Below are 26,864 nucleotides of genomic sequence, written 5' to 3' on the forward strand. Positions count from 1 at the left end.
ATTCATACTCTATTACCAAATTGAAACACATGATGCATCTTCATCACGCCATTCAATTGAAGCACAACCTATAACTAAACATGACATGAGAAAAGATCACACAATTTCAAAGAAGTTTTGAAACTTCACATTATTCAAATCTTTTTTGCCCACATGGTTCAAGATTAATTTCCCTTTGGAAAGGATAAAAGTGATAACAGTGCCAATTCCACCAATTCCAAATTAGGACCAGCCAAGATTGCATTGGAATTAACCACAAAATCAGGCTAAATCCTCTTATTTTGAAAATTTGATTTAAGATGCACAAGAAAAAAAATTGAAAGAATTGACATTGAACCAACACACAACATGTCTGAAAAGTTAAAATGAAAGTCGTCAAACTATGAGTAAATGGTTCTCTCAAAAATACCTCTAGGGACCACAAATTTTCCCATCTGTATTTTCTTCCATTTTCTTCTTAAAACCAAACAAAAGAAAAGAAACTGACTTCATCTGTCTTTGTGACCTATTTTCCTGTTTCTACTTTCCCTTCTCTTCCTGTCTTTTCCCTGGATACCAAACACGAGTAACCTTTTTTTTGCCCTAGCTGATAGTAGACAGGCAAGCTATATTCTTCTCGTTCAAGTGATTTTATAAACTAAAAGAGAAGAGAACCAACAGAAAAATAAAAGAAAAAAAGGCAGTTTGGTGAAGCAGATTTCTCCTTTCTCATCTTATCCGTCATAGTCTGTTTCCTTCTCCCTCTTTCTTCCAGACTTGCTATGTGAATCTAGATGGTCAGCATGCATACAGACTACAAGAACACTAGGACCCAAGGCATCCCTCCATAAAATCCTTGGAACATATTTAAATGAAGACAAAGGGAACTGAAAAAGCAGGCATGCAGCAGTCATTGATCTAAAACTCAAAAAATACAAACAAATCTTCACTTTACAGGCAAAGCTGACCAGTAGAAACCTACTTACTGCCCATATAACACAGTTCTATTTCAGAGGTAGAGGTTAGGTAGTTGTCGCAACAAATAAACAAGTCCAAGTAAAGAGCTCAAATATACAAAAGAAAGTTATCTTTACAATTTCCAGAGCTTAAACAAAGAGAAAACAATAGGAAAAGTTAAGCTTTGTATACCTTTACTAACACTACGTCCAAGGTTGTTGTTCACGCGTAAAGGATCAATAACATTAAAATGTTTGGAAACAAATGGCTGTCCATTATTTTCATGGCCACCAGGGAAAACAGCATACACAGAGCTACAAGCATCAAGAAAAAATTTGCTAAGGAGCAATTCTCCACTGTCCTTCCGAGGAGCTTCCGCTGTAAAACTTCACAAATAAGCCAATATTTCCAACAGCTGTAACACATTGAATAAAAAGTTCTCAAAAATTTATTACCAGTTACATCAGGTAGGGAACTAATGGGCACAGGTCCCCATAAGCTAACACAAAAATTGTCCCAGTCAAAGTTGCTGAAAAACTCCAGAAAACGGTAGAGGACCTGCGAGTGTAAATAAAATACTTCAGAAGGACAACCTAACAATCAAATTTTCTTGGCATACATAGTAACTAAAACTACCTCAAGTGGTCCATGAAAGGAATTGTTGTAAACGTGAAAGATGTAAAGAACTAAGGTCTCCAAAGCATAAGTAGAAATAAGTCCATGATGAGCCCCCAATATACGGCTTTCATAATAACACCATGCCTTAATCAATATAATGCTGCGCTTGAACAGATGATTTTGATTTATCAGATTATCAACCTACAGAAGAATATGTTGTGCAGTTAAACTCATTTGTTCGTCAAATCTCATAAATACGATGAGAGCTTGGATTCAAACGTTACAAATTTGAGAATAAATACTAACCTCATCGAGGAAGCACAGCGTACATAAACCACCAACCTGATTAAAGGATATGTCTACCACAATATTTTCCACTAGACATTTAATTATCTTCACCTGCAATAGTAACAAAGTAAGAAGCCAAATAAAAAAAAAAATCATGTAGCAGTAGAAGAAAAGAAAGGAAAACTAATTTTCTCAGTGAATGCATGACAAGAAATCTAAAAAACTTTTTGACAGGAGATTGGCAACTCTGGGTGTAAGAATACAGCAACTTAGAAAATATAAAATGGATCCGAACCATCACAGTGAAAAACTAAAAGTTTAGACCTCGAGGTACTTCTCTAATACAGTGAAGCACATTTTTGTCATGGTCCTGGTATCCTACAACATGCAATCCTTGATGAAGCAGAGTTCTCCCATTCGTCACCCTCACTAGCATTATTATGGGGTGTTAGTTTCCCATTTTTGTAAGAATGAAAATGAAAAATATAGCCGTTATAAACCCCACACAAAAGATAGAAATTCAAATTTTGTGACTTAATGTGATGGATAACAATCATATTTTTCATTTTATTGGGGGAAAAATGAGAAATAAATAGGGGCTATATAAGAGATGGCAAGCCCAAGTCAAAATAGTTGGTCAAAACATCTATACCACAGACAAAAGTTAGACATTCAAAGTTGGGAATGAATAGCATATATTAGTTTCACTGGTTACATCCATAAATCGATTCAATATAAACGGGAATGAATAACATATATTAGTTTCACCGGGCACGTCAATAAATTGATTCAGTACAATTCTCCAGCAAAGCACAAACATGTGCACAATGAGGTGTTTCTCAGGTTCTGCGTGAGAGGCTGCACACAACAATTCTGTATAATTCTTCACTGTTGACCATGGTGCATAACCGTATTGCAGTGCTTTTGTGAACACAACTATGTTCATCCTAGAAAACAGTGAGCATTTGATATAGGGATTGCTGGTGTCCAATCGGTTTTCTTCGACTAAGTGACTCCATATTGTATGGTAATAGCAACCATCAGAAAATCATTCCAAGTGGGACTAATGCATAACTCAAGACTTTTGATAAATGTATACATGTAAAATGCATCAAAACAACTACCACTCATTCAAAGATACATGTAAAGCAAAGTACATAGTTATATGCTCAAGATCTTCAAGATGGATTGACAACACAATCAACACATTAGAAGTAAAAAATTTAGGATGTGGAAGGAATACTTCAGCTTGAATATACTGGACTTCCTTCACGTGAAATTCAGCATTCTCATTCTTCTCCTCATTCTCCAGCATATCACGAACTCGACTGGCCCATGTATCTTTCAAATTAAGATCATGACTGAAAGCAGTCAAATCAATGTCTCCATCGGGTAGATAAGTCTTCAAGGGTACAGAACCAAACGTACAAACCTGTGAAAAAATATAATGGGTAAAATAATATGAGCAACAAGGAAACAACAAGAGGAATCAACAAACAAATAAAACATAGATTCAAAATAAATAACAATTCCAACTAATCACACTAGGAGACACAGATCGGTTACAACAAAGTTTCACTGTACATAAAACTACCAACTTCTCTGTTTGAAAACAATGGTAGCATACGTTCCCCATCTCAACAACAGCTATTCTACCGACTCATAATGTGAGTTACAATATTTTCATCCATTCATTAAAGTAACTGAAGCAACAACTGCTTCTACTAACAAAAAATTCATCACATCTTCATGGGGCATCTTCTAGTAAGTTGATTTTCAAAATTACTAAGTTTTCCAAAAAACCTTACTGTGAACGCCAGGAAGGAAAATGGCCTTCTTCTTAGTTTTTTTTGTCAAATTACTCTTCATCTGTGATCTGACTTAAACACCATCAAATTGTCAGTGTTATCCCTATTAAAGAACCCTTCCATCAGAGAGGCGGAACAATTCGAACTTCAACTTGACCAACTCGAATGTTTTCTTCATATTCTTTCAATTTCCTCTCGTGCCTTGTTAATGTTATACATCCCAAAAAACATAGTATAACTCTATAAATCCCATTCTTACTTTCACTCCCTTCCAAAATCGCGCAGCCCATATACATGAACAAGCATTTTAGGCACTAATTTCAAAAGTAAATAAGGAGAAATTCTTCATCTTCAAACATTAAGCAATTTTGGATTATAGAAATTTTACTAGAGAAATGTCACTAAAAAGAAATTTTATTTGAAAGTTGGATTTCTCTTTCTTATTATTTTGGTCTTTCTTAAGATGTTTCCTCTATTTATATCATCACTTTCTTGCACTAACTCTCACCACCAAACCACCAAAAACAAAGATTTACCAGATATACCCGGCAATTGTACTAGAACTTTAGGCTATAAAAATGGAAACCATAAATATCAAAGAACTGATTCAATGCTTAAAACAGCTTAATTGGGTATTGAAGCATTTTATAGAGCCTTTGAGGCATAAGCCTCAAGATAGAACAATAAAAGAATTCAAAAGAATATAAATACAAAATTATGCTTGTAATATATCATAAACCCTTTGAAAAAACAATAACAAAACTAATCAACATTAATTTACGTCAGAAAATAGAAAATAATAAGTCAACAAATAAGTAATCATATAACAAAATTATAATCTATTACTAATAGTGGAGATAACACAAAAATTTCTTATAACATACTACTAATATGGGAATCATAAACACCATAATCATCTTCATCATTATAAGTTTCTTTTCATTCTTTGTCATCATCCTCCAATAATAAAGGTGTATTTTCCTTCCACATAGAACGAAAAAAATGCAAGAACCAGTAAAACATTTTAGGTTATGAAGAAATAACTAAAACTCTAAGGCCAATAATTAAATGTTTGAAAAATGAAAGGCAAGTGGATGAGCACCCTAGCTGCCTTGTGGCTAAGGCATGAGATGTAAGCCTCATTAAGTCGCCTTGGAAGCCTCAGTAAATTGAGGCATAAGCCTAACAAATGGTATTTAAAGTGCTGGTTTTGAGGCGTTTTATGATAGCCTCAAGTATGGCATGATTCGAAAAGTATATCCTCAAAATAGTTTTTTTAAAACGTGACTTCATTTCAAGCATCAAAAAACTAGTTAAAACTTTTGAACGCAATGTCAAAATCAACCTTTAAGAGATAACTTTCAGAATAAATGTTGCATGGACACTTCAAATAGGTAACGTGTTCGTGTCCAGTATCAACGCTCATCGGACACTCTACCATGGTCAATTTTCTTTCTTTATCAAAAATGTTATATATTTTTAACTCAAACTTATTATTAAATAAAAAACAGGTACTCATATTTAAAAGATTTCAATAAGAAAATTTAATAACAAGTGCTACATTAAATTTGTACTATATAAATGAAGAATTTTAAATAATTTAATCAATATGTCGCTGACGCATCGTGTCACTATTTTTTTTATTTTTTTTTTGTCGAACACACGTGTTCATCTTGTTACATCATTGCAAAATACAAATATAATCATGGTCTCATAGTATAGGATTATTACAGACATAAAAGAAATCTTACCATAGTGTCCTCTTCTTCATATGCTGAATTCAAACAATAATCCAATTAAAGCAAATTTATAGGCATCATGTTTCTACTTCCTACGTCCGCAAATGCCAATATACATTATTGCCACTTATAAACCTGTCATACCAAATTATGGTACAACATGCCTTGCAGAATAAGTAAACGACAGATAACATATTTGCAGTCACCTGACAGGGAAAGCATTTCATGATGAGCCGCTGCACGTAATCAGCAACAGCATTCCTGCGATCCTCAGATAGCGGATTGGGTTGAATACAGGTAATGAGCTCTGCCGTCCTGTCCTCCGCTTTCAACCATCTGTCAGTTTCAAGCGCCCGCATCACCTGGCCTGCTCCTGGCAACAGCCCATTTGGTAGTGGCCCGCTAGGGTCCATCCATCCCCCTTGCTCCCCCATACTCTGAAACCTTATCTAACACCCCGAGAGTTTATGGTGGATGACTAGATACTGTTTGCAATCCGAAACTAAAACCCAATTTTTCTTCACAACAGCCCACAATATGTTTCTACAGAAATAAATTGCAAAGAAATGGAAATATTGGGCGAAATGTTGTATATTGGTCCCCCAGGAAAAAACAGCAGAGGCGTCAATTCTATTACAAAGATGTCCTGATACAACTGAGATACTAATAACAGTAATTTAGCTCTAACTATTAGAATTGATATCGATAAAAATCAAGTAAAGGTCAAAAAACCTTTCCTTTTTCGGGGCAAGAAAATTTAAAAAAGAAAAAAGTAAAAAGCGATCCATCACAAAAATAGTTAATCAGAATTTCAAAGTTCATGAAAAACAAAACCCTAAGCAATGAGATTCAGAAATTAGTGCAATGTCGACGAATTCAAATAAACTCCAAAAAAAAAGAGAGACACAAAAATGAAGTTAAAATTGAATAGCCCTCCGTATTTTTCTGCCCTTATCTCTTCAACTCGCAATTCTATTTCTTTGTATATAAACTGGAAGGATCGTGCAATTGTACAGACAAAAAGAAAAAGGGGTGCTTTTTTTTTCTAGTTTATTTGTTCTTCTTTCTGGTTTAGAAATAGAATTTGGGAACAGAGTCTCCGAGCGTGCGTCCGTGCGTGTATTTTGAGAACAAAATTAATTTGACCTTTAAGGATCTGATTTGAATTGATTTCAGTGTTGTGTTTTGGGGAAATAGGAGAGTGAATTATTCCAATGGTAATTGAAATTAGGGTCATGTCTTCAACTGCGAAGTTTAAAATGTAGAATTTTGATCACTGAACTTTGAAAATTTTTTATTGTTCACTAAAATTTAAAATGTCGAGTTTTAGGTACTTTGAAAAATATTGTATATTCATCACTGAACTTTGAAAAATATTATATATTACTCACTGAACTTTGAAAAATGCTTTACGTGACTCATAGTAAATTCGATATTTTTCAAAATTCAACAATTATGCTAATGAGTAACGTACGGCATATTCTAAAATTTAGTGATCAAAATTCGACATTTTAAATTTCAGTGTACAATTTAAGACATAGACCTCAGTTCCATGAGAAATCGAAAACATTGACTTAAGTTCAATGACCAAAACTCGACATTTTAAATTTCAGTGACCAATCAAGATATGGACCTAAGTTCAATGACCATAAGAACAATTAACTTGAAATAGGAAATGGGGAAATAGGGCGGGTAGATTAGGGTGGAAAGATAATGCTTGCTTGATGAGGAAATGTGGAGATTAAGCCCTGGCACTCATTAATTTTCATTTTATTATATTTTGTTTTTTTCTCTTATATTTTCAAAAACATAATCTTTCATAAAATAATATTAGACATAAATCCAAAACTTTTCTTTCTTTTTCAACCACTCATTTTTCAAAAAATACTATTCCACCATTTTCCATTTCCACAAAATGGGGGTCAAATGGTGGCTAAATTTTTTCTAAAAAGAATAATTGATTGTGACTTAATTATCTATAATTTTCTACGAACAATGCTACAAGTATAGAAAGTTTTCACAAATTTTTTGACAGATAACACATGATGCATTTTCATCGGGAGATGAGAAAAAAATAGGGCAATACCCTAGGAATTCTCTAATCTTCTACATCTACAATATATTAAAAGGAAGGATTGATGAAAAACTTTTGAATCCTTAGTGTGCGTTTGAGTCACATTATTTTGAAAGAATGTATTTTGGAATAATAGATTGATGGAAAATATGTGATTAAAAAGGAAAAATTTTGAATTTGTTGTAATATTATTTTATTAAAAAATATGATATTGAAATGATATCAAATCACTGTTTAAAAAATATATTTTTTCCAAATAATGCTGCTCAATCGAGACGTTAATATACCATTACATATTTAGTTATATGCCTAATATACCTTTTATTTAATTTTAGTTTTGTTAATAATTAATAAATAACATTAATTCCTTACAATATTTAGCTGTATGCTCAATATACCTTTATTTAATTTTAGTTTTGTTAATAACTAATTAATATAGCATTAATTCAATTTATTCAATGTGAAATTAAAAAAAAATTATTTTCTTTTCCATTTGTCAATAATTTCCTAAATTAATCTTTCTAATATTGTATTAATTTTTATTAACAGCTTTTATGATATAAATATAATTTAAATTTCTTCCCTCGATTGAATTAGTTAGTGTAAAAAAAATAACATTCATATTCCCTTATTTAAATGGTTGTTGTACACATATCGTAACAACCAAATAATACATTTAAAATAAAATTAATGAACACAAGATGTTACTATATAATTTGATAAAATTTTATTTTATATTATATTTATCATTACTTAAAAGCTGCTTTAATTGGTAGTTACATACGAATCTCTGTAATATCTAAGTTTAGATAAAAATGGAACACGAAATGATAGGGTAATAATATTCCCTCTAAAATTTCTATTAACTACACAACATTACAACTGCAATAAACATTAAAAATTTTGCTCATTTTCACACTTAAGTCGTCGATTATTTTTCCCTATATTCATATCATTATATGAAACTAAATAAATTGTTATAACGTTATAATATGTGTTGAAATTCTAAACCACTTCCAAACAATATTAATAGATTAAAAAATTCAATATACGGAGAGAACATGTGATGAAAAAAGACGGTTTTGAATATCTTGCCAATTGAGAGCATATGAAAGGAGTGGAGATATGACTATTTTTATAATTAATAATTAATGCAAATAAATGAAATGGGAGATGTAGAGCTACTTTGTGTTAGTAGATACCTTATGTAATAAACATAATTAAAAACTTTATAACTATAAAAGCCAACATTTCTCAGTCTAGCACTATTGTCAATGAAAACAATTTGTTGTGAGATAAAGGAAGAATTGTTGTCAATGAAAGAAATTTATTGTAGGTTAGAGCTTCACAAAACTCTAAAATAGCTTAGATGGTGCTTATATATGTGAATATATTCATGTTGGGCATTGGAATTCTGAAGAAGTTGATTTGTGCGAAATAAATTCTAAAAAAAAAATTTGTTTGAGGAATTTTTTATTTTGTTAAAAAGATAATGTAGTTATTTTTTCTCTATATGTTTGTTTTTTTAATTCTACTAGTAATGTCCATCTACATGATGAATATAAGCTATTTGTAAGTTGATGAATGTTGTGCATTTATTTTTTTATTTTTCTTTTATGATTAGTTAATTTTGGTTCGCATTCCATTTTAATTTCTGGTATCATAGATTTAATTGTGTGAAATCTCTATTTTACATTTTATCTATGATCATGAATTATTTTATTAATATATGTACACACACACACATCTGTTTTGGACGTCTTAAGCACGTGACAACTCGACAATATTATTGTTTTATCATATTCATTCAATTATGTATTATTTTTTTACTCATATTTATGGGCCCATCTTCGGCTGGATGCCTAGATGTTAGACTTTGGCATTTAGAATTTTGTTGAAACGTGAAAGCAGCCACTTTGTATTAGTCTTTGACAAATTTTATATTAAATAAAATCATTTGAGATTTTCTTTCTTGTTTTTTCAGGCATCGAACAAATTTTGAAGAGTTAATTATAATTAGCTTATGTCGCCGCATCATATTGGTATCTAAGCATAATCACATTTTTGATAAAGACATGTGCTGCATGATATTATATTTATATAATATATTCTATATTTGCTATATAGTTTTTTTAACATTGATAAAAAATTATTAAATTAACATATCGATGACTTTTTTATTTTGTATGCTATAAACATCGGAGACAAATACATCATGGTTGAAAATACTAATAGAAACAAATTATGATTCATTAATTGATCAACAAAACAAGTCAGGTCGTCAAAAAATATTATTTTTTTCCGTTTTATTAATTGTCAATGCGTATTTTTGTTGTCATATATTGAATTTATATTCACATTTGTGGGATTGATGTCAAAAACATATATATCTTTATAAGACAATTGAATGCATTTGAAAAAGATTGGATTATAAAAGTATCAATTATTCGAAAAAGTTCCATTGAGATCTACAACAATAAGAACGATCATGCTAAACTTTTTAAACTATTTTTGTGTGATGGAAAAGTATTTTATAATGTCGAGATTATTCGATACTTTTTTTATATATAAAAGTTTCATTATTAGACTAATATGTTGTTTTTTATAATATTTTCAGATAAATAATTTCCAAGCTACATTATTTAAGGACAAAATCAAAAAGTTCTTTCCCATGCTTGAGAAAGGAAGAACATACTGACTTCGAAATGAAAAATAAGAGCAATCAACCCTTATCAATACTATAACATTATATATAAACTTTTATTCATATGCATGTATTTCTTACATTTTTCATTTTTCTTTTATTAATAGTAGTTACCTCAACTATTTCTAAAAAATAGTATTAGTACTTCAAAAATATTATGCATATCATTCATTCGGTACATAATACATACAGCACACATGATTACTACTAATATAATAAATATTACATCAATTAAAAATCAATTTTTGACGATTCCAGCCATACTATAATTCAATTATTTCAACAATATGTAGCTTTCGTTTTTCAATATGTATTTAATTTAATTAATTATTTAGTTATGATCAATGTACATGTACATTTCACCTACGTGCTTTCATTAATGTATACATATCCTATTATTGATTATTAATTATTAAGGAAAAAATGTCCATCTTCATTTATTATCATTTCTAATTATAAGTTAATTAGAATTTTACATTCAGGATTGCATTCCATTATTCACGTCCATGGATACTAAGTAATATTTAAATTTACTTAACTGGGATTAAAATTACGTCAAGTAATAATCATTTTTCTTTTCAGGATTTTAACTCTGTTACAATTCAATTATTTCAATAATATATTATGTTTTGTTTTTCAATATGTATTTAATTTATTTAACCATTTAGTTACTATCAATACACGTGTATATTTGATAGATTCATCTCTCCTATGTGCTTTTATTAATATATAAATTCACTATTGTTAATTCTTAATTAATTAACATTCACATTCACATTCATATAATTAATATACATCTTCATTTATGCATTCTAGTGTTATTAATTTTAATTATAAGTTAATTAGAAATTCAAATTCAAAATGCATACCATTATTTACGTTCACGTATGCTAATTAACATTCAGTTTTACTTGATTGAAAATTAAATAAATATTTTATCATTCATTGTCACATGTATATTACCTGATATTAAATTATTAATTCTAAATTAATTAATATTCATACATATTCAAATATTTATTTTACAATACTCATAAAACATCACGTTCAACGTTGACTAGTTTGGAATAAAATTCAAGAACATTTATTGAGTGGACAATTAGTTATACAGTCTACCAAAATCCACCCAAACTTTCTTAAATTGAAATTTGATGTTAATATATTACATTGACTGTAATTTATTTATTTTTTTTTGTCCAGAATAATATTGGTGTTTCGCGCGGGTTAGTCGCTAACAATTAAAAGGGATCAAACGATTGTGTATGGGACAAACATCTTGAGACAAAGTCCCAAAAAGGGGTGTTCTTTTATTGGCGATGACTTTACAATTGGAAATTAAAAACAAAGTGCCTCTAAGGGGCACAAGCACACGAGTTACTGAAAAAAGTGTTTAAATCTAAGCTAAGGAAATTAAAATTACATGTTCTCTGTTCGAGAGTTTTTGATTCAGTCCTTTGCTCTATGTCTTTTCTCCCTTTTATGCTTCATGGACGATCTCTTTGTGATCAACTGCCTAAAAACTGCTTGATCGTTTTGCAACTGCCCACTTTCCTCATAATGGCCAGCTTGTCATGAAAACTGCCTTATTTAACTGCTGCCATTACTCTTCGTTGTTCAACCGTTTTCGATTGAATTCCTTGAATCGTGGAACGTGATGGGACTGCTTTACTAACTGCTTTGATAATTGCACTTCTTGATAACCACAACGCTTTATATTTGTTAAGATTTTGGGCGACTTGAAGGTTTTGACGAGAATAGAGTAATAGCTCTGGGCGACTACATGGCACTTCATTCGCTCAGATTTTGGGCGACTTGCAATCTTGGGCGATGGCGTTACCACGTTCTTGGGCCTCCCTATTTGGGCTTTCATCTTGAATTGTTTGATTGGGCTATCTGATTTGGGCTGAATTTTTATGTGTCAACAATTACCCCCCAATATGGCAGAATTAATAATAATTATTAAATTTTGCCATATTCACTTTGTGTTTCCAGCAACATTTGAGATTTTCAAGCATTTCAATCATTGTTTTCTTCCATAACTTGAAAAGGTGCGTCGTTTTGCAAACCCTTATAACCCCCAAACACGCAATTTTACTGCACCACTAAATCACGCCTCAAATTTTTCGCGTCTCCCCCACGATTTACTGTTCATCTTTTGCTTTCCTGCTACGTAACCCTGAAAAATTTCGTTCCGTCTCAAATGGCTACTTCATAATCTCAAGCTGGCGACTCCTTTAGTTTTGATGACTTTCAAAAACTTCTGAGTCGTCCATACATAACTCCGAGTTTTCTCGCGCCCGTCGATGTTGAACGCAATAAGTTCTACTTAGGTCCTTTCTTCAATAATGCAGAGGCAGTTGAACAGGTGGCGGTAGGTCAGCTGTTTCCTTGTACTCAAGGCCCTCCATTTCTAAACTCTCTGCCACTGGGGCCACTTCACGAAAGAGGTATTCGCACTTGGCCTAAATCTGATGTAACTTTCCGTAGGTGGCATGCTCGCCTTGTGGGTCATGGTTCTACTAAGGCACTTTTTGATAGCGCTAGGATTTCTGATTTGTTAGAAATCTCTATTCGCCCCCCTACTTTTGATTCAGCACTCTTTTCGATTGCTTTGAGTTTTTGGTCTTCCGAGTATAATACCTTTATTTTCCCTCTTGGCCCCATGTCTATTACTTTAAGGGATGTTGGGGCTCTGGTGAATCTACCACCTTTGGGCGATACCATTTTTCCTAGTATCTTGGTTTCTGGTGGCGCCCCAAAGTTTGGTAAAAACTACACCGAATCTTATTCAAGCCTGCAAACCCTTCACAATTATTCGAGCGCTGAGCCTTCCCATACTGAGCGAGTGGCCTTCCTTCTAGTTTGGCTTTGTAAATATATTTTGTGTGCGCCAAGCATAAAGCCCTCCCTGAGTTATTTACCTATAGCGCACGAATTGGCGCGTGGCAGACCTTTGAATTTATGTTCTTTCTTTTTGGCTGCCTTTTATAGAGGCATGGCCTCTCTTCAAACTCAATTGAAGAATGGTGCATCTCCCACTGGCAGTGGACCTCTTTAGTTCACTCAACTATGGTTGAGATCCTATTTTCCATTGCTGGTGCTCCATCAATTTCTCGCTCCTCTGCTAGCTGTTATGGGCTAGTCAGGAGCCCTTGGCTCCTGTAAATATGTCCAGAAGGGACATTTTTTCATTCTTTTATTCTTTGGATTCAATCTCTTCCTTTTTTCCTTTTTCTCCCTTTTTGACTCCAAACTATGTACATCCCCCTTCCACTATAGACAGGGCGAGGGAGCTATTTAATGATATTTTAACTGGAACCAATGCCAAGGCAAGGGTAGAAATTTATGCTCCCCAATTATTTGGATCCAATTTTTAACCGGGAGGGAGCTATTTCATGATATTTTAACTGGGACCAATGCCAAGGCAAGGGTAGAAATTTATGCTCCCCAATTTTTTGCTCGCCAGCTTGGTTTCGGCCAAACTTGGCCTGTTCCTCCTTGCTATTCAAGGAACTTAATTGACCGTTTTCATACTATTACTAAGGCGGAGGCAGAGGCTATAAATGCTCGCAATCTTCTTTTAACCAGCTATTTTTCATTAGCCCCCTTCAATTCTAGCCACGCCATTCACCCTCTTTTTGAACAGCTCTGGCCGTCAGTGAAGCGCAGTTTATTTGCGACTGATGCCAATCGTGCCTTTCATTCACCAGACCAGCCGACCATTTCTTCCACTCCTCATGTTTTAGTCACTCCTTTGTCCATCCGGAGTCTTTCTCCTCCTCGTCGTGCTAAACAGTCTGCTCGTCCATCTTCTTCTCTCCCTGCTAAGCCTACTACAGCCAAGAGTGCCCCAAGCCGCAAACGGCCAGCCTCAGCATCTCCCATTCTGGAGGATGATTTTGTTAATGTTGATGATACCCCTCTTATCGTCAGGAGGAAGGTAATTAAATTGGTTTACTCACAAGCATACTTTTCCATACTTGAAACTTTTCTGTGTGCTGATAATTTTTTGGATTTCTCAGAAAAGTTCAGCCTCTCCTTCAAAGGCTTTGGCATCGACAGCTCCTGCTCCATCATCCTCTGCTGAGGCTGTTTCATCCAAACCGGTTGATGAGGGGACTATGCTTAAAGAGACATCTTCAGTCCTAGAATCCTCATCACAACCTATGGATGAGCCACCTTCTTCCCAGGGCGTTAACCCCCCAAACATCAAAGCAGAAGGTAATTCAGTTTTTTGATGCCTTACCTTTGCTTGTGCTATTGGTTTCTAATTTATTGCTCTTGATTTTTTGCAGATACTCCTATAAGTTTGCCCGTTGTGGCAACATCTTCTCGCTCAGACAAGGAGAAGCCCTCATGAATGGAGGAGTCATTGGTAGCAGACTTGGCTGAGGACATGCCATCTTCCACGATTGTTGATGAGGTAGTCTTTGCTTCACTTTTATTTCTATCTTGTTCGTTATAGTGAGTATCTTTAATATTGGCAATTTTCTTTGCAGGATGCTGACAAGATAGTGCGTTCTATCCAAGACTTGTTCGCTTCCTGAGGGCAAGTCAAGACGTCTCGTCCTGCTCCATCTGATCGTCATGTTGCTTCTTCAGAGGAAGATTTGAAGTTCCTCAAGCAGTTGATATTTGAGTACGTGTCCTTCATGGATATGGACATTGGTAGGACTAGTGCTGCCAGACACAAGGATAAACTAGAGCATTTGAATGCGAATTTGGAGCAAGCACTGACGCTTCCGTCGCTCAATCTTTCTGCCGATTTTAAAGCGACGTTGAAGGTTATCCACTCCGAGGTCCTTTCTTTGCTGGCCAAGAATGCTGAACTAAAGGCCAAAAGTACTCAATATCTTCGAGCCGTATCTGAGAAAGAGTCTTTGCATATGGAGATCAACAAGGCTGAGGACGAGTTGAAAGAAATCTCTTCCGAAGTCATGATTGAAAACTCTTTGATGGTTAATTTGGCTGCTCAGATGAGGGAACTTCAAGCCAAAATGGACGACTGCAAAGCGAGAATGGCTGCTAAAAAGCGCAACGCCTCCCAGGGAATTGAGCGAACTAAGTCCTTGGTCGAGCAGTACAAGAAGTTGGAAGTTGATGATGATGCCGTGGCCGAATTGAACATCACTTCCTCTCGACAGAACGAGGATTGGGAAAAACTTAGGGAACAAACTCGTTTAGTATGGGGTGGACTGTAATTAAGACATATGATGCCTTTTTCTTTTGTAATTTGATTTTCCCTTTGTAACTTTGTTCATCATTAATGAACATTAACTTCTTGTACATTTATTTGACGTTTATTTTTTTAGTTGTCAATTCTTCAAGCATTTAACTGTTTCGTGCTAAAAATCTTGCCCATTTGCTTTTGATATTTCCACCACTTTTCCTAAGACTCTGGGCTATTTAATTCCATTTGCTAGGCAGAAATGTGGCTGTTCATATTCTGTCTCTTCATCTCTACCCCCCTATAAATGCATGGATGCTTCGCATTTTCCATCTTCCATCTTCATCTTCATTTTCTTCTTCGAAACCAATTTGCTGCCATTGTTTGGCATTCTGACAATCAATCCGATCCGAAACCTTCGCATTTCTATAAAAATGGATTGTTTAGTTCGTCCATTTTACTATTTGCCTTGATGTCACCTTTGGTGTGGGAGGTATAGGAAATATTTTTTGTCCAGCAGCAAAGTTTTTACCATCGAAGTTCTTCCCATCGTCTCTTTGTCCTTTACAAGGAGTCGATGATAGAAGGCAATTTTTGGGATGCTTGCGGACCATAGTGCTTGCTGAGAGTGCTTCTCAGTTTGCTTGCTGAGAGTGCTTCTCAGCCTTTTTGCCCGCCATTGCAGCGATACATTTAGGAAGGTGGTGAGGTCAGTCCACCCTCTTACTCGGCGATCCCACTATTGCAGCGATGCATTTAGGAAAGCGGTGTGAGGCTAGTCCACCCTCTTACTCAGCGATCAACCTGGAGATTAGCTTACTTTTGATTGTAGTTTGTAGAGCATCCATTATTTGTATTTTCGCATCTTTATAATGAACGTTTGATAATAAATGACTTTATTTGAACGTATTTCGCTCTGACCTTGTTATCTTCAATCGTTCAACATATTTTGATTATACTTTTATCTGTTCACATTCCCATAAAGAAGGAACATATTTTTTCAAATATTTGCCGTTAATGAATCTCACGTGCTTGGTGCCATCTAAATCTTCTAAGTGATACGCTCCATTGGGCAACACATTATTTATTTTGTATGGTCCTTCCCAATTGGGCGACCACTTTCCGTACTTTGGATCCTTGCTATCCAAAGGGAGTATCGTCTTCCAAACTAGTTCACCCAGACTGAACGACTTGGCTATGACTTTTTTTATTATAAAACTTAGCCATTCTTTGTTTTTGAACTTACAATCTATCTAAGACGTCCAACTTTAATTCGTCTAACCCCAATAAATTTTGAACTAGTGATTCGGCATACTCATCATCATTCAACTTATGTTGCAAGCACACTCTAATCGATTGCACGTTGATTTTCATAGGCAAAACGGCCTCCTGCCCATAAACAAATTGGAAATGAGTAACTTTGGTACTTGATCGAGGTGATGTTCTATAAGCCCGCAAGGTTTTGTTCAGACATTCGTGCCAATTTATGACATTTTCATCTATCATCTTTCTGATGATATTTTTTAGAATCTTATTAGAAGATTCCGCTTGTCAGTTGGATTGAGCGTAGTATGGTGTGGAGTTTACTAATTTAACCCCAAAATCGCTCAAAAATTTGTTCACTTGATCCCCATTCAAATATGTTCCGTGATCTACCATTAACGTTTGTGGAATTCCAAACCTATAAATGATGTGATCACGGATGAACTCTATAACATTTTTCTGGGTGATATCTTTCAAAGGTACCGCTTCTACCAATTTGGTGAAATAGTCGGTTGCAACTATAACAAAAGTATGTTGCTTGGACGATGGGGGATAAATTTTCCCTATTAGGTCTATCGCCCAACCCTTGAACGACCAAGGTTTAATAATAGGTGCTATCTCTCGTGCTGACGCCCTTTGTATTGGACCATGCTTTTGGCATGCTAAACAACTCTTTGCATACTGAACGCATAATTCTTCCATCTTTGGCCAAAAATATCCACTCCTAATAATTAACCATCTCATCTTTTGGCCAGCTTGATGAGCTCCACATATCCCTTCGTGCACCTCGGCCATGATCATTTTGGTTTCTTGCAAACTTACACATTTTAGTAATATACCATCAGAGCGTTTCTTAAACAACTCTTCATCTATTAGTGTATAGTTCAGCAAACACAGCTTCATTTTTCTACTAATCCCTCCATTAGGTTCCTTAAGGAACCTTTTAATATCTGTTCTCCAATCCATTGCATCTCCATCTTGTATGCAGTGAAGTTTAATCTTTCTCGCCCTTCTTTGAGTCACGGACAATATGATTCCATACTCACAAGTAGACTTCCAATTCAAAACCTTTGAGTATCCTGAGGCCATTTGGGCTAACTCATTTGCCACGTTATTATATATCCTATTAACGCATTGAAGTTCTACTTGGTCGAATTCCTCCAACAACTCTTGAGCGATCTCATATTGACTTATAATGGAATCACTTTGACATTTAAAATCACCAATCAATTGGTGGATTACCAATTGAGAATCGCCCCTAACAATCACATTTCTTACTCCCATATCTATCATTAGTTCTAGGCCTACAATTAAAGTTTCATATTCGGCCTGATTGTCGGTGCACATTCTGTCTAAAGTGAATGCGAACTTGTAGCAAATCCCTAAAGGATTAATCAATGCTACTCCTACTCCTGCACCTTTAGAGGTTTTTGACCCATCGAAATACAACACCCAAGGTTTTAACTCAAACGAATTGATTTCTAGTTCAATTTCTTCAGGCATGTCAAGGCATGGATGATCGGCTAGAAAATTAGCCAAAACCTGATTTTTGACTGCCTTTTGAGGTATATATTGTATCTCGAATTCTGATAAAACTAGTGTCCAAAGGCCTACCCTTTGGTGTAAAATAGAGCGCGAGAACATATATTTAACTAAATTTACTTTAGAAATTGAATAAACGGTTACGGGCCGTAAATAAACCCTTAATTTTGTACATGTGAAATATAATGCAAGACATAATTTTTCGATAGCAAAGTAATTACATTCACATTTCGTTAACCGTCTACTTAAGTAGTAAATTGCCATTTCTTCACCAAATTGGTCTTCCTGTTATACCATTCTAACTATTGATTCTTTTTCAGCCGATACGTACACTTTCATTGGCCGTCCTTGGATTGGTGACACCAACACTGGTAGACTTGATAAATATGTCTTTAGGCTTTCGAAAGCCTTTAGACGTTCTTCTTTCCAGACGAATTCATCCTGATTTTTCAGTTTTAAGAGCGGCGAAAAGACTTTAGTTCGCCCTACACAGTTAGAAATAAAGCATCTTAAAAAGTTTACTTGGCCTAGAAACCTTTGCAATTCTTTTTTATTGTTAGGTGGTTTGGCCTCTAAAATAGCCTTCGCTTTATTTTTATCAAGTTCAATCCCTCTCTTGTATACTAAGAAACCAAGAAAATTTCCTGCATTAACACCAAATGCACACTTCAAGGGATTCAACTTTAGCTTATATTGCTTCATTCGCTCAAACGAACATCTTAACTGTTCGAAATGGTCCTCTTCTTTAATGGACTTGACTACTAGGTCATCTACATACACTTCAACAAACTTGCCTATCATATCATGAAAGATTAAATTCATTGCCCGTTGATAAGTTGCCCCTACATTTTTTAGGTCGAAAGACATAACCATCCATTTAAAACATCCTAGAGATCTATGGCATCTAAAGGCAGTTTTGTGTATGTCTTCTTCAGCTATATAAATTTGATTGTATCCTGAATACCCATCCATGAAAGAATACATGACATGTCTGACAGTCGAGTCTACTAAAGAATCCACCGTGGGCATTGGATACTTATCTTTGGGTGTAGCTATGTTTAAATTCCTAAAATCTATACACACCCTTAGTTTACCATTCTTTTTTAGTACTGGCACGATATTGGACAACTATTCGACATATCTGGCTGTTCTCATAAAACCTGCTTTCAATAATCGCTCTATCTCTTTCTTGATTTCAGGGAGTACATTGAGAGCAAAACGTCTAGGAGGCTGCCTATGAGGTTTAACGTTAGGCTTAGTTGGTAACCTATATTCCACCAAGTCTCTATCTAAACCAGACATTTGTTCATATTCCCAAGCAAAACAATCTTTGTACTCTTTTAGCAAAGCGTTTAATTTATTATTAACCTCTTGATCGAGCATCTGGCTGATGAATGTTGGACGATCTTCTCCTTCATTGCCAATGTTTACTTTGATCAGAGGGTCTTGTGCTCGAGCGTATCCAGGTTTGACGATCCGCATTACTTCGTCGTCCAATTCCCTTGTAAGTACTTCTTCTTCTAAACAGTCCACCTTGTTGACTTCTCGGCCAATGCTTTGCTCTAACTCGAATACTGCCAACTTGTCCTTCAGCGCTTTTAGGGCTGTCTCTTCCTTCGCCTTGTCATTGCATTCCTTATTGAAAACCATTAGTCTGGCTTTAAAGGTCTGAATGTCGGCTATTTGCTTTTGTAATTTAGAATCCATTCAAGACTCCTTGATTATTCTTTTGCCAATTACTGGCTCTTCTAGGGCCACTATATTTGGCTTCATCTATTTGAACATTTCAGTGAGTGCGTCCACTGAGAATGATTCTTTGCTTTGCGCGACAACTTGAGTTTCTTCCCCATCTTGTACTACCCTGACAGGTCCATAATTTTCTTCGTACATGAACTTTTCCACCGAGTTTGCTTCTGCGACAAAAGGCCTATGATCGGCCTGTACCACCTCTGCTTCGCCTTTGTTATTCCAAAAGATCAGGCATTGATGGAGCGATGAGGGTATACAACGACTTTCGTGTATCCAATCTCTTTCTAGTAGCACATTGTAACTAGTAGGACCATCTATTACAAAGAAGACAGTGGTCCTAGTAGTCATCCCTATAGTTATGTCCAATGGCATAACTCCCTTAGCTGAAATTGCTCCTCCATTGAAGCTCGTGAGGATGACTTCTGTAGGAATCATGTCACCCTCTGTCTTTGCGAACTTTCTCATCATCCTAGATGGAATGGTGTTTATAGCTGCTCCATTATCGACAAGCACTTTTGCCATTGGGATGCCGTTAACTAGAGCTTTAACGCACAACGATCTCAAGTGTTTAGTCAATTTCATGGCTGGCCGTTTAAAAATAACCTTTTCGGCAGCCTCTATTTCTACTTCCTACTTGTTTTCTGTCGAATTATCCCCCTATGATAAGTCGACGTGCAGTATATCGCGCTGATCCTCTGTCTCCTGAACTTCCATCCTACTTTTTTCTAATGCTTCCTCATCAGTTACACAACCTATGGGAGGGGGCATTATTCTTGGAGGTGACCCATACTTTTCAGAGCGAGGCACTCTCTTCTTCCTTTTGGGTGTCCCGTACAGTACGTAGAAATCGAAAGGACGCCCAGATGGTTCTCCCAACAAGTCTACTTCGCGAACTCCCTCTCGATGTAGTTGCTTCAACAGAGTATCGCGCGATACTCCTCTCTTTCTTCCTTCTGCTTCTAGGTCGATTTCTTCTTCAATGTCTGTCATCCCGTTGTCCTCTTCATCGTTGTAGGCCTCTCTAGAAGTCTGGCCTTCTTCACATACTAGCACGCAAGCTTCTCCTTCGTTGTCCTCCCTCTCTTCTTCTTTTTCTTTATTCTTGAATTCATTGGCCAGTAAGTAATTATTGGCCACGACAGGAGGCAACGTACCGAATTGGATAGTAAGGAGCTGATCTGAATCTTCTCCATCCCTTCTGTCCCGCTCAAACTTTGATCTCCCAGAAGAAGTTTCTGGCTGTTCTTTCATTGATTCATCTGTACTGGTCTCTTCATTATCTTTGAGGACATTTTGATTGATTACCTTGAGTAGTTTAGGCGCTTTAGGATGTGGCACTCCCTGTTGCTGCCTCATCATCCGTCCATAGTTTCATTGGAAACGCCTTTGTTGGGTTCTAGTCATCTCATCGAAAGGTATTGCACTTTCTGTATTATACTGGAATGAATGCCATACATTCGGCCGGCAAGGTTGCGGCCTGAATGTTCTTCCATTATCTGCTGGTCTGAACTGCCCCTCAAAAGGCGGTCCTCTATAGAATGATGTACCTCGCCCTCTACCAGGCTGAGTGTTTGGGAAGAAGGTAGGGCGATGGGGATGCTGCCATATCCCTGGTTTCTCCGTATTGCTATTCATTTCTCTTTTACATCTTGCACACAGGACGTCTTCGTCCTTTTTTGGTTCTTTTCCCTTGATTCGTTCAAAGACGCTGGGATGTGGTCTAGAATCCTCTTCTCCATCATCTACGACCAACTTGAATTTTGGCAACTTGTTTTTGAATCCAGATGTCACCATGTTCACTCCAAGTGGCTGTGGAAAAGGATTTTCGTCCACTGCCATCTTCTTCTTATCATCGAACGTAATTCGTCCCGATTCAATGGCATCCTGCAATACATGGCGAAAAATCAAGCAATTGTTAGTCAAATGTGACCATGCATTATGCCACTTACAATATTTTTTACCCTTAATTTGTTCAGGCTTTGACAATTTGTGCTTATCGCTCAACTTTATCTGCTTATCCTTATATAATTTATCAAATATAAGGTCAGCTTTAGTTACATCGAACGAGAACGTTCTAGCCTTTATGTTTCCATCTTTTATGGGCTCATTTTTGTCCGATGGTCTAGGCTTAGCCATTATGGGACAAGTATACGTATCTCCTTTGACCAATTCGGCCAAACACATTTCGGCATGGTCGTATGACTCGTCACTGATGGTATGAACATCAAAATTTGGGTATTTGTAATAAGTCCCTTTACTAGAATTTTTCATTTGTTCTTCCTCTCTTATCAGTCGTTCATACCTAATCACATTCGCACTCAACTGGAAAAGGTAATGAGATTCCTTGTCCTGGAATTTCTTTTTTAAATCAAAGCTTAAGTAGCCCTGAGCGATTTTGACAAATTCTTTTTCGGGCAAAGGTACAAAACACTTGCTTCTCGCTGTCTTGAACCTTTGGAGAAAACTTTCTGCCCATTCGTTTGGCATTTGACGTAGATTCGCCAAATCAGCCAAAGTGACTTCAGACTCAATTTTATAAAACTGAGCGTGAAATAACTGTTCCAATTGTTGCCATGTTTGAACAGAGTTCGCTGACAAGTTGATGAACCAGGAGAAAGCTACTCCTGTTAATGAACTAGGGAAAAGCCTCATTTTATGGTAATCGGTTACATCACCACTTTGCAATGTGAATCACCCTATATGTTCTAGAGTAGACACTTCTCCTAAACCGATAAACAGTGAGAATTCTGGCACCTTATACCCTCTAGGCCATGGGTATGCTTGGTCTACCCAATCAGGGTATGGCTTTGTATAAGTCGGCCTAATGAGGGGACGCACCCCAAAAGCCATCTGATCCTGTATGATTTCCATAATCTGATTCCTCAACATGACGTTGGGGTCATATGGAATTCCTACAGGTTGGTTAACCGGTTGATTTGCATGAGGTCTGATGTTTGGTCTTTGATTGGCAACAAAATTACCATGATTAGGGCCATTACCATTAGCCTGAACATCTATTCCCTCATTAACACGTGGAATATTCTATCCATTGTTTAGGACATTATCTCTTATGTTTGGATTACCCCCCCAAGTTAGGCATACCACTACCATTGTTCTGGTTTGGCGCTGCAGTACCCCCTTAGTTTGAAGTAGAAGGACCAGAAAGTGGTTCTACCCCTTGGTTCGGGCTTAGGACTGAGGGATTATGTCCCCCAATTGTCCTAATTTGAAAGTGATTTGCAAGAGGTATAACCGGTTGACATATTTGGCCTACTAACTTATTCATTGTTTCGTTCAAAGTGTTTAATTGTTTGGCCATGTTGTCATAGTGTGCATTCCCATTTTGGGTAAATCTTTCCATATTATGAATACTTCGAAGATTTACTTGTTCAACAACGTCTTGTGTGAGTTCTCCAAGTAATGCACGCATGGTTCGAGAACTCAACTCCGTCATTGGTTCGTAACGACTGTTACTGATCTGATTCTGTCCATCTGTTCGTGGAGAGGCATGTTGCTCCTCATATCGCTCGATCACAGATTGGATTCCTCCCTGACTTGCTGCTTCCTTATCGGATCTCTGAGGCATATTGTTTCATCTTTTGTACTTTCAACACCAAACACCACTGTCCCACTGGGCGTGCCAAATTGTTTCGCGCGGGTTAGTCACTAACAATTAAAAGGAATCAGACGATTGTGTAAGGAACAAACCTCTTGAGACAAAGTCCCAAAAAAGGGTGTTCTTTTATTGGCGATGACTTTACAATTGGAAATTAAAAACAAAGTGCCTCCAAGGGGCGCAAGCACACGAGTTACTGAAAAAAGTGTTTAAGTCTAAGCTAAGGAAATTAAAGTTATATGTTCTCTGTTCGAGAGTTTTTGATTCGGTCCTTTACTCTATGTTTTTGCTCCCTTTTATGCTTCATGGACGATCTCTTTGTGATCAACCGCCTAAAACTGCTTGATCGTTTTGCAACTGCCCACTTTCCTTATAATGGCCAGCTTGTCATGAAAACTGCCTTATTTAACTGCTGCCATTACTCTTCCTTGTTCAACCGTTTTCGATTGAATTCCTTGAATCGTGGAACGTGATGGGGCTGCTTTACTAACTGCTTTGATAATTGCACTTCTTGATAACCACAACGCTTTATGTTTGTTAAGATTTTGGGCGACTTGAAGGTTTTGACGAGAATAGAGTAATAGCTCTGGGCGACTGCATGGCACTCCATTCGCTCAGATTCTGGGCGACTTGCAATCTTGGGCGATGGCGTTATCACGTTCTTGGGCCTCCCTATTTGGACCTTCATCTTGAATTGTTTGATTGGGCTTCGTTTTTTGGGCTATCTGATTTGGACTGAATTTTTATGTGTCAACAATTGGGAATGGTTGGATTATGTCCAATAAAATAATTACAATAACATTTCTAACCTTAGGTTTTGCTTTGACAGTTGTTAAAATTTTTGAAATAACATAATAAATATTTGAAAAATTGTCGTGTTTAGAAAACTGATCGACCTTGTAATAGAAAAGTTAGAGGCCAATTTGCTTCTCTCTCTCTCTCTCTCATGCTGGGACCAACTTGTTATATATTTATGATATAAATATAAAATGTGAAAGAAATAATCAAATTAGATAAAGTGCCAAAGTGGTGGGAAATGTGATATTTGTGTGGGACGTCAGGGGTTCGAATCACTCCCCACGCAAATATTAAAATGTCTTGATTTGGGCCTTGGGCTTCCTTGACTAAAATAAATATTTTTTTTTCTTTCTTTTCTTCATTATTTAATGGTAAAACTAGCCAGTATTTTATGACTATTTGTTTTTGTAACAACCCACTAACTGCCATTAAAACACCCACTACTCAGTCATTAAAATTCTGCATTAACATGGTGAAGACTGTTACTACCATCTTGCCTATATAAACCCATATCTTGCTTTGGAAAAAGACACAAAAATAAAATAGAATCAATCACTCTTTTCATATTGTGAATTTCTTATATTCGGGTTTTTATACCTATTCTGGAGTACAATTGAGAGTTCTAGAAAAATCATTCGTAATTGCTGCATAAGTGGTTTACGATTGTTGTATCCTGGGAGTGATTGTCCACGGAGGTCACAGCAATTATTGACGGGCAATTTCACTTTAGGACATCGTGTTGTCACGAGACTCGATCGGACGATAAGTTTTATATTTCTGCATTATATTGTTCTGATCATTGCTGCAACTAATTATTTTTCTAACACAACTTGGCGCTCGAGCAATAACTTGAGGATGATTGTGAAGTTTTTCCTACAAAATTGAAAATGAAGATAATATGCTTGATTTATTTGGAATAAAATTCGAGTGCACTTTTTAAAGAAAATCCACGATGCATCACGCAACACGTGATAACACAGTTCGTCTATAAGACTTTCAGAAATTTTAAAAGAGCCCTATTAGTATTCTTTTGGGCCTGAACCTAACATTGTAGTGATTTTTTTGATAAAATATATAGTTAAAAAGTCCAAAAATATTTAATGTTTACACGTAAAATTACTTCATTAGGAGAATATATAATTAAAAATGGATTTAAAAAAGAATGAATATTAGACAGTGGGGGCTCAAACAGCGCAAAAAATATCATTTGATGGGGATTTTAGACTTGTAGCTCTCAGCTGTATTTTTGAAATTTATGTATTTGATTGGAAAAAGGTCGAGTTTTAATATAATCGATGAACCTGCTAACTCTAAATTAAATTGTTTAATATGTATTACCTTCGTAACTATTCAGTACGTTTACCATAAATTTTGAGTTGAAGCTAGCTTGCCTATAGCTATTCTGAGATGGTGAATTTAAGAACCATTATCACCCATGGACTTTGTGTGTTGATATGTCGGTTGCTTCATTCATTACCTTCAGTTGAAGATGACTGCATTAGCTTGAATAATGAGATTTACTTTTGAATAGCGTTGTTTGGGATTGGTTTCATCTACAAGTTCAGGTTGGGTCTTTATTCTTGTCCTGTGAGTCCCTGTTTGAGTCTCATTTTTTCAAAACTTAATTTCAACCCCAAATTATCCTATAAAATAATTTTACACGTAAATTCAAAAGATTTTTCCAATTTTTAACTATACATTATCCAAAAAATAACAATTCTAAATTACATTTCCCTCCCAAAAAAAGGGCTCAAACAAGGGCAGAATATTTTTTCACTCGCAACAATTTAGCTCGATTTATTTATCATTATTCAATGAAAATGAGTTTTGGAATTGTGAATTTTTGGAAAATGTGCGGTTAAAAAGTAAGAAAAGATTTGGTTCCAGTTGAAATGCCGATGCCTAGGTCATTTCGATCGGCCTCGCTCGTGCCACATGTATAGCTTATATTAATGTACTCTTCATGTTCTTATGATTCATATTTCGTTAATTAGCATATCTTATTTCTAGTGATGATTTTTTTTTTTTCAAAATTTTATTACGAGGTGTTAAAAGACTTATTTGACAAAATATTTATCCTCATTTCAAAGTACACAAACAAAAATATTTGGATGAAACCGTCATCAAGGATAAGATGTGCCAATATTACAACATTAAATAGAACAGTTCAAAATTGTCGTGCGAAAGCCCGGTTACACAGCTCAATTCCAGCCCAAAACCAACAAAAGTTTGAAGCCCAATTAATAAAAGAAATTTAACGTTTGAACTCTTAAGACAATCCAAATCACCGGCATTCTTTCACCAAATTGTCGAATTGAAACCACAAGGCCACAACCTCAACCCTGATTGCGTCACCATTGCCTGCGATCTCCAAGCTTCAAACGGCTACGGTACGATAATCGCATCAATCACCGGCAGAAATTTTCTGTGGATTGGATTATATCTATCCTTGTTCACACACATTCAATTCGTTCTTTCTCTCACTTTTGTTGTTTTTTTTTTAAGTATTGATGTTTCTCAGATTGTTTTTTGGCTATTTGGGGTTTGGGGGGGGGGGGGGTT

At 35.7% G+C, this 26,864-nt stretch overlaps 2 protein-coding genes across 3 annotated transcripts in view; one reads left to right on the plus strand and one right to left on the minus strand.

Annotated features, from left to right (window-relative positions):
• The window catches only part of LOC111411939, a 9,411-nt gene extending 2,857 nt beyond the window's left edge, over nt 1-6,554 (minus strand). Inside the window, exons 1-6 of the mRNA XM_023042629.1 lie at nt 5,596-6,554; nt 3,086-3,274; nt 1,861-1,953; nt 1,573-1,755; nt 1,392-1,494; nt 1,129-1,314 (exon numbers count right to left, since the gene is read on the minus strand). Of these exons, the coding sequence (XP_022898397.1) occupies nt 1,129-1,314; nt 1,392-1,494; nt 1,573-1,755; nt 1,861-1,953; nt 3,086-3,274; nt 5,596-5,823 (982 nt within the window). The 5' untranslated portion in view covers nt 5,824-6,554. The remainder of the gene's footprint in view (nt 1-1,128; nt 1,315-1,391; nt 1,495-1,572; nt 1,756-1,860; nt 1,954-3,085; nt 3,275-5,595) is intronic.
• A 20,012-nt stretch (nt 6,555-26,566) lies between these two features.
• LOC111411940 (zinc finger CCCH domain-containing protein 1) overlaps nt 26,567-26,864 on the plus strand; it is a 4,869-nt gene continuing 4,571 nt past the window's right edge. The window contains exon 1 of one of the 2 annotated variants that reach the window (XM_023042630.1): nt 26,567-26,692. The gene's annotated coding sequence lies outside the window, so the exon portion shown is untranslated. The remainder of the gene's footprint in view (nt 26,693-26,864) is intronic. The other variant, XM_023042631.1, reaches the window with a different exon arrangement.

Source organism: Olea europaea, chromosome 16 (assembly GCF_002742605.1).
Source record: "Olea europaea var. sylvestris chromosome 16, O_europaea_v1, whole genome shotgun sequence".
In the NCBI taxonomy this organism is placed as follows: Eukaryota; Viridiplantae; Streptophyta; class Magnoliopsida; order Lamiales; family Oleaceae; genus Olea; species Olea europaea.